This window comes from Sander lucioperca, chromosome 24 (assembly GCF_008315115.2).
Source record: "Sander lucioperca isolate FBNREF2018 chromosome 24, SLUC_FBN_1.2, whole genome shotgun sequence".
NCBI classification, from domain to species: Eukaryota; Metazoa; Chordata; class Actinopteri; order Perciformes; family Percidae; genus Sander; species Sander lucioperca.
This window is the reverse complement of record NC_050196.1, coordinates 18,007,663-18,020,162: the sequence shown is the minus strand read 5'-3', so window position 1 is coordinate 18,020,162 and position 12,500 is coordinate 18,007,663. Positions and strand designations below refer to the sequence as shown.

The window sequence follows — 12,500 nt, the reverse complement described above, 5'->3', positions numbered from 1 at the left end:
TGGTTGACTGGTTGACTGGCTGGTTGACTGGTTGACTGCCTGTTTCTCTGTTTACCAGTGTGCGGCGAGCGGCCTGACTGGCTGGCTGACTGGCTGGTTGACTGGTTGACTGACTGGTTGACTGACTGGTTGACTGGTTGACTGACTGGTTGACTGACTGGTTGACTGGTTGACTGACTGGTTGACTGCCTGTTTCTCTGTTTACCAGTGTGCGGCGAGCGGCCTGACTGACTGGCTGGCTGACTGGCTGGTTGACTGGTTGACTGACTGGTTGACTGACTGGTTGACTGGTTGACTGACTCGTTGACTGGTTGACTGACTGGTTGACTGACTGGTTGACTGGCTGTCTGACTGGTTGACTGACTGGTTGACTGACTGGTTGACTGGTTGACTGACTGGTTGACTGACTGGTTGACTGGTTGACTGACTGGTTGACTGACTGGTTGACTGGCTGGTTGACTGACTGGTTGACTGACTGGTTGACTGACTGGTTGACTGACTGGTTGACTGGTTGACTGACTGGTTGACTGACTGGTTGACTGACTGGTTGACTGGTTGACTGACTGGTTGACTGACTGGTTGACTGACTGGTTGACTGGTTGACTGACTGGTTGACTGACTGGTTGACTGACTGGTTGACTGGTTGACTGCCTGTTTCTCTGTTTACCAGTGTGCGGCGAGCGGCCTGACTGACTGGTTGACTGGTTGACTGACTGGTTGACTGACTGGTTGACTGACTGGTTGACTGGTTGACTGACTGGTTGACTGACTGGTTGACTGGTTGACTGACTGGTTGACTGACTGGTTGACTGGTTGACTGCCTGTTTCTCTGTTTACCAGTGTGCGGCGAGCGGCCTGACTGACTGGTTGACTGGTTGACTGACTGGTTGACTGACTGGTTGACTGACTGGTTGACTGACTGGTTGACTGACTGGTTGACTGGTTGACTGCCTGTTTCTCTGTTTACCAGTGTGCGGCGAGCGGCCTCTGTTTGAGAAGATTAAGAAAGTAGACGGTAAGGAGGCGGAGCTTCTGGAGTCGTACCAGGAGAAACGCATCGTCGGGGGCGACGGCGCCGAGGTGGCCTCGGCACCATGGTAACCACACTCAAACACCATAAGCTGTCACCATAGTAACACCAAACACACCGAGATAAATCCCTAAAATAAACAGAAATGTTGATCAGTGGCCGACAGTCGGACCGCTCGTTACACCTTCGGTTGATTTTTCAGACTTTTTTTGGGACAATTTATTAAATATTTTTGGTGCATTTAAAAAAATAAATAAATTGGGACAATTTTCTCAATATTTTTTTCAAATTTTTTTTGGGACAATTTTATTTCTGACAGAAATTGGTTTTTTTGGACAATTTTTCTAAGTTTTTGTCGCATTTCAAAAAATATATGGTCAATTTTCTCAACTTTTTTTCATATTTTTCAAGTTTTTTTGGGACAATATTTTTTTGGACGTCGCTAGATAGTTGGAGATCTTAACCCCCCAACGTTGACCGGCCGTAACGTTGCCGTAACGTTGTAATCATTTTCTCAACTTTTTTTCATGTTTGAGTTTTTTTGGGACAATTCTTTTTCGGACAGAAAATGTTTTTTTGGGACAAATTTTCCACGTTTTTGTCGCATTTTTCAAGTTTTTTTTGGAAAATTTTCTCAATATTTTTTTTGCATTTTTTTTTGTCACTTTAAAAAAAAAAAAAAAAAAAAAAAAAAATTTGGGACAATTTTCTCAATATGTTTTTCAAATTTTTTTGGGACAAATTTTTTTCTGACAGAAAATGTTTTTTTGGGACAAATTTTCCACGTTTTTGTCGCATTTTTCAAGTTTTTTTTGAAAAATTTTCTCAATATTTTTTTTTTTTTTTTTGTCACTTTTAAAAAAAAAAAAAAAATTGACTGGCCGTAACGTTGTCGTAACGTCGTAACAATTTTCTCAACGTTTTTTTCATGTTTTTCGAGGTTTTTTGGGAAAAAAAAATTTCTGACAGAAAATAATTTTTTTTTTGGATAATTTATTCCAAATTTTTGTCGCCTTTTTCAAAAAAACTAAAAAATGTGGACAATTTTTCAATGTTTTTTTTCATGTTTTTCAACTTCTTTTGGGACCATTTTTTTTTGGACGTCGCTAGATAGTTGGAGATCTTAACCCCCCAACGTTGACTGACCGTAACGTTGTCGTAACGTTGTCCTAACGTTGTCCTAACGTTGTCTGCAGGCAGGTGATGCTGTATAAGCGCAGCCCTCAGGAGCTGCTGTGCGGAGCGAGTCTGATCAGCGACCAATGGATCCTCACCGCCGCACACTGCATCCTCTACCCGCCCTGGAACAAGAACTTCACCGCCAACGACATCCTGGTCCGCCTCGGGAAACACGACCGGGCCGCGTAAGACCTCATTCCCCTCTCTCATTCCCCTCTCTCATTCCCCCCTCTCATTCCCCCTGCTCTGGCGTTTGCCCCTCTCATTCCCCCTGCTCTGGCGTTTCCCCTCTCATTCCCCCTGCTCTGGTGTTTCCCCCTCTCATTCCCCCTGCTCTGGCGTTTCCCCTCTCATTCCCCCTGCTCTGGCGTTTCCCTCTCTCATTCCCCCTGCTCCGGCGTTTCCCCTGCTCTGGTGTTTCCCCTTCTAATTCCCCCTGCTCTGGCGTCTCCCCTTCTCATTCCCCCTGCTCTGGCGTCTCCCCCTCTCATTCCCCCTGCTCTGATGACTGCAGGTTTGAGCGCGGCCAGGAGAAGATCGTGGCCATCAGCGAGATCATCGTCCACCCAAAGTACAACTGGAAGGAGAATCTGAACCGTGACATCGCTCTGCTGCACCTGAGGCGGCCGGTGGAGTTCACCGACCGGATCCACCCGATCTGCCTGCCCAGCAAGAAGGTCGCCAACACGTAAGACCCAACGCCAAAACATCGCTTCTATAGCCACGCCCACAACTCTCCGCGCTCCGTTGACTTGTATTGTGTGAAGGTTTCAAATGCAATGCAAACAGAAACATGCTAGACAAACTGTACGTATTTTGTCGATTTCTTTTGTCACTTCTTTTTCGACAGAGATAGACCTTTAAAACCTCTTTAAGACCTTTCTGTTTAACCAGAAACAGCTCTGAAGTCGCTAGCGCTAAACCCACCAGACTCCATTTAAAAATCAGTACTTTTAGCGTGTATAGAGCCAGCATATTCTCACATGTAAATCAGTAAACTATGTGTTTATTTCAACCTAAACTAGAGTTGTGATGGTTGGTTAAAGTGGAAAGACGACCCAAAACTGCTTTTTATAGTTTAATATTTCAAATATTTCTGTTTCTGTCGACTTTGAATGATGTGTGTTTTATGATGGTAAAATTACTGATTATTTACATGGAGTCTGGTGGGTTTATAGCGAACGCAATTTCACAGCTGTTTTTAGGTTTAAAAAAAGGATCTTGAAATTTAACAGGAAGGTCGACCTTCTTAGAAATCCTTTCCATTATGTTGTTAGACACTTAGACACAAAAACATGGCGAAAATAGGGTCCAGGTCTCTATGCACGGTACGAGACACTTTTTCCACGATATTTTTGTCACTTTTTTTCCGATGTTTTTGTCAATATTTTTGCCACTTTTTCGCAGATATTTTTGCTGATATTTTTGTCTGTTTTTTCCGATGTTTTTGTCGATATTTTTGCTGATATTTTTGTCACTTTTTTCCGATGTTTTTGTCAATATTTTTGTCACTTTTTTCCGATGTTTTTGTCAATATTTTTGCCACTTTTTCGCAGATATTTTTGCTGATATTTTTGTCTGTTTTTTCCGATGTTTTTGCCGATATTTTTGCCACTTTTTCGCAGATATTTTTGTCAGTTTTTTCCGATGTTTTAGCTGATATTTTTGTTACTTTTTTTTCTCGATATTTTTGCTGATATTTTTGCCACTTTTTCGATATTTTTGCCGATATTTTTGTCAGTTTTTTTCGATGTTTTTGTCAATATTTTTGTCACTTTTTCGATATTTTTGCCGATATTTTTGCCACTTTTTCGCAGATATTTTTGTCACTTTTTTTTCGATATTTTTGCTGATATTTTTGTCACTTTTTTCCGATGTTTTTGTCAATATTTTTGTCACTTTTTTCCGATGTTTTTGTTGATATTTTTGTTACTTTTTCGATATTTTTGCCACTTTTTCTCCGATATTTTTGCCACTTTTTCTCCGATATTTTTGCCACTTTTTCTCCGATATTTTTGCCAGTTTTTCTCCGATATTTTTGCCAGTTTTTCGCCGATATTTTTGCCAGTTTTTCACCGATATTTTTGTCAGTTTTTCGCCGATATTTTTGTCACTTTTTCGCCGATATTTTTCCCACTTTTTCGCCAATATTTTTGTCACTTTTTTCCGTAGTTTTTTGTCACTTGGTGGGGGCGGGACTTAAACACGCTCTGTCTCTATGCACGTAACGAGTGACATGACGTTTGTTCCTCTGCGGCAGCCTGATGACGGCGGGGTATAAAGGGCGAGTGACCGGCTGGGGGAACCTGAAGGAAACCTACAGCCCCTCGGCCAGAAACCTGCCCAAAGTGCTGCAGCAGATCCATCTACCGATCGTAGAGCCGGACATCTGCCGAAGCTCCACGGCCGTCAAGACCACCGACAACATGTTCTGTGCCGGTAACGTTTACACACTCCTACTTCTCGTTCATGGTCCCCAGAAGATGAATCCTAAAGATTATGGTTATCCTCACACTTCACATTTAGCTTAGAGATTGATAGTTGATGAATCTGTCAGTTGTCAGTCATGTTTCAGTCAGTTTTTTGTAATTTTTCAGTCAGTTTATTGTCAGTTTTCAGTCTGTTTTTTGTCATTTTTTTTGTCATTTTTCAGTCCGTTTATTGTCATTTTTTTGTCAGTTTTCAGTCTGTTTTTTGTCAGTTTTCAGTCTGTTTTCAGTCAGTTTTCAGTCATTTTTTTTGTCATTTTTATTGTCATTTTTCAGTCAGTTTTTTGTCTTTTTTTGTCATTTTTCAGTCTGTTTTCAGTCATTTTTTTGTAATTATTTTGTCATTTTTCAGTCAGTTTTCAGCCAGTTTTTTGTCAGTTTTTTTGTCTGTTTTTTGTGTATTTTCAGTCTGTTTTTTGTCATTTTTTTTGTCATTTTTCAGTCATTTTTTTGTCAGTTTTCAGTCAGTTTTTTGTCATTTTTATTGTCATTTTTCAGTCAGTTTTTTGTCTTTTTTTGTCATTTTTCAGTCAGTTTTCAGCCAGTTTTTTGTCAGTTTTTTTGTCTGTTTTTTTGTGTATTTTCAGTCTGTTTTTTGTCATTTTTTTTGTCATTTTTCAGTCATTTTTTTGTCAGTTTGTCAGTTTTTTTGTCATTTTTTTGTCATTTTTATTGTCATTTTTCAGTCAGTTTTTTGTCGGTTGTCAGCCAGTTTTTTTGTCATTTTTCAGTCAGTTTTTAATCATTTTTTTTTTCATTTTTATTGTCATTTTTCAGTCAGTTTTTTGTCAGTTGTCAGCCAGTTTTTTTGTCATTTTTCAGTCATTTTTCAGTCTGTTTTCAGTCATTTCTTTGTCATTTTTTTGTCATTTTTTAGTCTGTTTTCAGTCAGTTTTCAGTCAGTTTTTTTGTCAGTTTTCAGTCTGTTTTTTGTCATTTTTTTATCATTTTTCAGTCTGTTTTCAGTAATTTTTTTGTAATTATTTTGTCATTTTTCAGTCTATTTTCAGTCAGTTTTTTGTCCGTTTATTTCCAACAAAATACGAAAGAAAACGGTTATCCTATGACTTTTTAGCGCCGCTAGCAAGTCAACGTTTTTCCTTTAAATATCTCCAGATGTACTCGATGAATTGACCAGTTTTTGGAGGTTTTTTGAGGCGCTGGGAGACAGTGTTGAACATCCAGAGTGTTTGTGTTGCAGGTTATAAACCTGAGGACGCCCAACGTGGAGACGCCTGCGAGGGAGACAGTGGCGGACCGTTTGTGATGAAGGTGAGAACCATTTTATGACAGAAAAACATTTCTAAGTGTCCTACTTGTATTCTTTCTATGGAAGCAAATAAGAGACATTAGCACCAGATTGCACCAGCATTTACCTGTCTGACAACATTATGGGATGGATCCCTACAGAGATAGACCTTTTAGTTAAAGAGTAAGATCCTTTTAGATTAACATGAAACAGCCCCGAAATCACCATCACCAAACTACACCAGACTCCATGTAAATAATCAGTACTTTTAGCGTGTATAGAGCCAGCATATCTCCACATGTAAATGGGTGAATTAAGGGTTTATTTCAACCAAACCAGAGTGGTGATTGTTGGAACAGTGGAAAGATGAACCAAGACGGCTTTTGGTAGTTTGATTTAGTTTCTGTCCACTTTGAATGAAGTGTGTTTTACCATGCTAAAAGTAGTGATTATTTACATGGAGTCTGGTGGAGTTTGGCGAACGCAATTTCACAGATGTTATGTTTAAAAGAAGGATCTAACTCCTTAACAGAAAGGTGTGTGTGTTTGTGTCTCTGTCTGTGTGTGTGTGTGTATATATATATATATATATATATATATATATATATATATATATATATTTATATATATATATAACGGTAGTTACCCTTCAACTACTACATAACTTAACGTGACGTGTTTTTGCGTTCAGTACCCGGCAGAGAACCGCTGGTACCAGATCGGCATCGTGTCGTGGGGCGAAGGCTGCGACCGCGACGGAAAGTACGGCTTCTACACGCACGTGTTCAGGATGCGCAAGTGGATGAACAAGGTCATCGACAACACGGGAGGAAACGACGACGAAAGCTAGACTCAATGTTGAGAATCTAATAAAGTTTGTCCTCATCCTACAACGCTTACGTCTCCGACTCTTCATTCAGCCTCCAGCAAGACCACGTTTCACCCAAAATATCTCAGGATTTACCTTATTAATCCGTCCGTTTTCAGTCCGTTTTTTGTCTGTTTTTTTGTCTGTTTTTTTGTCTGTTTTTTGTCTGTTTTTTGTCTGTTTTCAGTCATTTTTTTGTCTGTTTTTTGTCTGATTTTTGTCTGTTTTCAGTCATTTTTTTGTCTGTTTTTTGTCTGATTTTTGACAGTTTTGTCTGATTTGTCTGTTTTTAGTCATTTTTTTTGTCTGTTTTTTGTCTATTTTTTGTCTGTTTTTTGTCTATTTTCAGTCATTTTTCAGTCATTTTTTTGTCTGTTTTCAGTCATTTTTCAGTAATTTTTTTGTCTGTTTTCAGTCAGTTTTTTGTCTGTTTTTTGTCTGTTTTTTGACTGTTTTTTGACTGTTTTTTGTCTGTTTGTCATTTTTTTTGTCTGTTTTTTGTCTGATTTTTGTCTGTTTTTTGTCTGATTTTTGTCATTTTTTTGTCTGATTGTTGTCAGTTTTGGAGCAGCAGCCACCACTAATTAATTAACGAGTACAGTATGTGGAGATTTTATGATGTAACAAAGAATAGCAGTTTATCATTTAGTCCGGTGGATTAAAAAATTAATTTGGCTCACAGGTTATAACGGTCGTTAGCAGAAATAAACGTCCAGCAAAATGTGATTCTAAAAGTTTTATTTCATCAAATAATGCAATAATCAACATCATATCTGACATATTATCCAATCCAAACGTCAATCAACTATTTTAAGAACAGGTTGGATGCATTTAATGTATAATTATAAAGCTTGTCAGTAATTCTTTAATTTATTCATGAATTGTTAGAAAATTTCAATCATGAAATGAATGTCTTATGACATGTTAAAATGTGAAATATATATATATATATATATATATATATATATATATATATATATATATATATATATATATATATATATATATATATATATATATATATATATATATATATATATAGATTTAATATCCTGTACCAGAAATATTTTCTATTGAAAAAAATTTCAAAAAATTTGGGTTACACTTAACTTGAAGGTATCTACATAAGAGTGACATGACACTGTCATAAACATTATAAACAAGTTATGAACAAGTTATAAACATTCATGACATAACAAGTGCCTGTGTCACCTTCAAGTAAAGTTACCTAAACTTCAGTAGCAGCAATCATTTCGGCGTCTCCTCTAGGTTGTTTTTTACGTGTCGAGCCAGGCAGGCGATCACATACAGGAAGTTCAGCAGCAGCCGGATATCTTTCAAAATAAAACACCCAGATTTACGGTTATTTTGACTCTGACTTCTCAGCTGTCTCGAGACACGTGATTAGGCGCATGCACGTATGCACGCACGCACGCTGGGAGAGGAGACACCCTGTTTATATATGTTTAAAGTTTATAAGTTTAATATAAGATAAGAATTAATTAATTAAGAATTAAGTCCTGATCCGGCAGGATCGTGTGCGTGTAGAAAATGTCTGGTCAGTCTGGTTAGGGAGGTGGTCTCTCTCTGGTCCTAGACCTGAACAGACCAGGGGGTGAAGGTCCCGGGTTCTGCCGGAGGACACTGCAAAAGAGAAAATAATATCGCTATGATCAGTTGTTTAACATATCAGAAGAAAGACAACCAAAATGTCAGGAAAAAATATGCGAAAATATCAGGAAAAAATATGCCAAAATGTCAGAAAAAATATGTGAAAATATCAGGAAAAAATATGCCAAAATGTCAGAAAAAATACACCAAAATGTCAGAAAAAAATACGCCAAAATGTCAGGAAAAAATTTGCCAAAATATCAGGAAAAAATTTGCCAAAATGTTAGAAATAATACGCCAAAATGTCAGAAATAATACGCCAAAATGTCAGAAAAAATATGCCAAAATGTCAGAAAAAATACGCCAAAATGTCAGGAAAACATATGCGAAAATATCAGGAAAAATTATGCGAAAATATCAGGAAAAAATATGCCAAAATGTCAGAAAAAATATGCGAAAATATCAGGAAAAAATTTGCCAAAATGTTAGAAATAATACGCCAAAATGTCAGAAATAATACGCCAAAATATCAGAAATAATACGCCAAAATGTCAGAAAAAATATGCCAAAATGTCAGAAAAAATACACCAAAATGTCAGAAAAAAATACGCCAAAATGTCAGGAAAAAATTTGCCAAAATATCAGGAAAAAATTTGCCAAAATGTTAGAAATAATACGCCAAAATGTCAGAAATAATACGCCAAAATGTCAGAAAAAATATGCCAAAATGTCAGAAAAAATACGCCAAAATGTCAGGAAAACATATGCGAAAATATCAGGAAAAATTATGCGAAAATATCAGGAAAAAATATGCCAAAATATCAGAAAAAATATGCGAAAATATCAGGAAAAAATTTGCCAAAATGTTAGAAATAATACGCCAAAATGTCAGAAATAATACGCCAAAATATCAGAAATAATACGCCAAAATGTCAGAAAAAAATATGCCAAAATATCAGGAAAAAATATGCCAAAATGTCAGAAAAAATACGCCAAAATGTCAGGAAAGAATATGCCAAAATATCAGGAAAAAATATGCCAAAATGTCAGAAAAAATATGCAAAAATGTCAGAAAAAAATACAAAACAAAAATAGCAAAAATACGCCAAAAGTGTGAAAATAATACGCCAAAATGTCAGAAAAAAACACGGCAAAAAGTGTGAAAAACCCCCAACAAAAACTTTGACAATGTGTAGCCCTGATTGGTGCCAGGCTCATCCCTGATTGGTCCAGCATTTGTAATGTGATTACTGTACCAGTTTGGTGAATCTGTCGCAGCAGGCGGTGCGGATCCTCTCGGCCGAGGCGGGGCTGTCCAGCCTGAAGGGCCCGCTGACGCCTGACTCCACCCGGGCAGCGCTGATGGCGTCTTTGATGGCGTAGAAAACAGACGCCGCCAGAAAGAGAGGAGGCTCGCCCACAGCCTGAGAGACAGGAAATACAACGTCCACACCGACGTCTGTTAAATACTCTCACACACTGTGTGTGTGTGTGTGTGTGTGTGTGTGTGTGTATGTGTGTATGTGTGTGTGTGTGTGTATCTGTATGTGTGTATATGTGTGTATAAATGTGTGTGTGTGTGTGTGTGTGTGTGTGTGTGTGTCTGTCTGTGTGTATGTGTGTGTGTGTGTGTATCTGTATGTGTGTATATGTGTGTATAAATGTGTGTGTGTATGTGTATGTGTATGTGTGTGTCTGTGTGTGTATCTGTATGTGTGTATATGTGTGTATAAATGTGTGTATGTGTGTGTGTCTGTGTGTGTGTGCGTGTGTGTGTGTGTGTGTGTGTATGTGTGTCTGTGTGTGTGTATATGTGTGTCTGTGTGTGTGTGTGTGTCTGTTTGTGTGTCTGTGTGTATGTGTGTGTGCGTGTGTGTGTGTGTGTATATCTCTGTCTGTGCGTGCGTGCGTGTGTATGCGCGCGCGCCTGTGTGTGTGTGTGTGTGTGTGTGTGTGTGTGTCTGTGTCTGTGTCTGTGTGTGTGTGTGTGTGTGTGTGTCTGTGTCTGTGTCTGTGTGTGTGTCTGTGTCTGTGTCTGTGTGTGTGTGTGTGTGTGTGTGTGTGTCTGTCTGTGTCTGTGTGTGTGTGTGTGTGTGTGTGTCTGTGTCTGTGTGTGTGTCTGTGTGTGTGATACCTTGGAGGCGAAGATAGCCTTGTCGTTTGGTGCGTCCCGTAGCAGAGAGACGGTGAGCTGCGTGGGAATGTCCCCGAACGCCGGGATCTTATAGGAACCAGGACCCCGAGTCAGGAGGACGCCACGGGGGGAATAATGCAGCTCCTCCAGGGTGAAGAGACCCAGACCCTGCATGAAGGCCCCCTCCACCTGAGGGGAGACACACACACACACACACACACACACACACACACACACACCAGAGGAGAACATCTGTACACCGACACTAGACTGCTACTACTGTTAGCTCAGAGGGGAAGCTAACAAGTAGCTACAGTGAGGAAAATAAGTATTTGAACACCCTGCTATTTTGCAAGTTCTCCCACTTAGAAATCATGGAGGGTCTGAAATTGTCATCGTAGGTGCATGTCCACTGTGAGAGACATAATCTAAAAAAATAAATCCAGAAATCACAATATATGATTTTTTAACTATTTATTTGTATGATACAGCTGCAAATAAGTATTTGAACACCTGAGAAAATCAATGTTAATATTTGGTACAGTAGCCTTTGTTCGCAATTACAGAGGTCAAACGTTTCCTGTAGTTTTTCACCAGGTTTGCACACACTGCAGGAGGGATTTTGGCCCACTCCTCCACACAGATCTTCTCTAGATCAGTCAGGTTTCTGGGCTGTCGCTGAGAAACACGGAGTTTGAGCTCCCTCCAAAGATTCTCTATTGGGTTCAGGTCTGGAGACTGGCTAGGCCACGCCAGAACCTTGATATGCTTCTTCCAGAGCCACTCCTTGGTTATCCTGGCTGTGTGCTTCGGGTCATTGTCATGTTGGAAGACCCAGCCTCGACCCATCTTCAATGCTCTAACTGAGGGAAGGAGGTTGTTCCCCAAAATCTCGCAATACATGGCCCCGGTCATCCTCTCCTTAATACAGTGCAGTCGCCCTGTCCCATGTGCAGAAAAACACCCCCAAATCATGATGCTACCACCCCCATGCTTCACAGTAGGGATGGTGTTCTTGGGATGGTCCTCATCATTCTTTTTCCTCCAAACACGGTGTGACGTCATGAGAGGCTACACCGCTCTCCGGGGGACAGCTCAAGCAGTGCGAGGACACAATGTTCAAACAAAATAAGGATTTTATTACAGTTCCAGGGAATTAACAAAAAAAACAGCACTCCAACTTCACAAGTGGGACCCAGTTAATCTTCAAGGGTCAAAACTTCAAATAATGTCTCTTCTGGTTGTTAAATCATAATCTTGCTTCCCTCAGGTAAAAACAATCTCTTCAGCCTTACTTCAATCCGAGCTGCAGCCCGTGGCCAATCCAGCCTGTAAGTCCTTCCGACGTCTGGTAATGATTCCCCACCTTTCGTATTCCTCTGCAGCGAGCACAGCTTGTAGTTGGTCTCTCCAAAACTTACACCCCCACACGAGTGTGTCTCTAGGACTTAAAAAGCTCTTCAGCTCATCAGGATCTGATCAGTCTCAGCTGTGTGTGGGAACGTAGTGTCTTGAGTGGAGGAGTTCCCGACTGCACCAGCAGATGGAGCCACAGCTGCTTGTGATTGCAGCCACTTCACAGGAATGTAACGTCCCTCCAGGACACAGCCTCTCGTGACATCACAACGGTTGGTGGAATTATGACCAAAAAGTTCTATTTTGGTCTCATCTGACCACATGACTTTCTCCCATGACTCCTCTGGATCATCCAAATGGTTATTGGTGAACTTAAGACGGGCCTTGACATGTGCTGGTTTAAGCAGGGGAACCTTCCGTGCCATGCATGATTTCAAACCATGACGTCTTAGTGTATTACCAACAGTAACCTTGGAAACGGTGGTCCCAGCTCTTTTCAGGTCATTGACCAGCTCCTCCCGTGTAGTTCTGGGCTGATTTCTCACCTTTCTTAGGATCACTGAGACCCCACGAGGTGAGATCTT

General features: G+C 39.8%; 2 protein-coding genes and 1 long non-coding RNA gene across 3 annotated transcripts in view; 1 reads left to right on the top strand and 2 right to left on the bottom strand.

Annotated features, from left to right (window-relative positions):
* Nucleotides 1-6,246, bottom strand: part of LOC116064662 — a 7,561-nt gene extending 1,315 nt beyond the window's left edge. The window contains exon 1 of the long non-coding RNA XR_004108578.1: nt 6,184-6,246. This is a non-coding gene — a long non-coding RNA (uncharacterized LOC116064662). The remainder of the gene's footprint in view (nt 1-6,183) is intronic.
* Nucleotides 1-6,846, top strand: part of f2 (coagulation factor II (thrombin)) — a 15,193-nt gene extending 8,347 nt beyond the window's left edge. The window contains exons 10-15 of the mRNA XM_031319839.2: nt 971-1,097; nt 2,227-2,394; nt 2,724-2,897; nt 4,470-4,648; nt 5,900-5,970; nt 6,639-6,846. Coding sequence (XP_031175699.1) covers nt 971-1,097; nt 2,227-2,394; nt 2,724-2,897; nt 4,470-4,648; nt 5,900-5,970; nt 6,639-6,797 — 878 coding nt within the window. The 3' untranslated portion in view covers nt 6,798-6,846. The remainder of the gene's footprint in view (nt 1-970; nt 1,098-2,226; nt 2,395-2,723; nt 2,898-4,469; nt 4,649-5,899; nt 5,971-6,638) is intronic.
* A 1,006-nt stretch (nt 6,847-7,852) lies between these two features.
* The window catches only part of xdh (xanthine dehydrogenase), a 47,980-nt gene continuing 43,332 nt past the window's right edge, over nt 7,853-12,500 (bottom strand). Inside the window, exons 33-35 of the mRNA XM_031319832.2 lie at nt 10,561-10,749; nt 9,683-9,850; nt 7,853-8,459 (exon numbers count right to left, since the gene is read on the bottom strand). Coding sequence (XP_031175692.2) covers nt 8,409-8,459; nt 9,683-9,850; nt 10,561-10,749 — 408 coding nt within the window. The 3' untranslated portion in view covers nt 7,853-8,408. The remainder of the gene's footprint in view (nt 8,460-9,682; nt 9,851-10,560; nt 10,750-12,500) is intronic.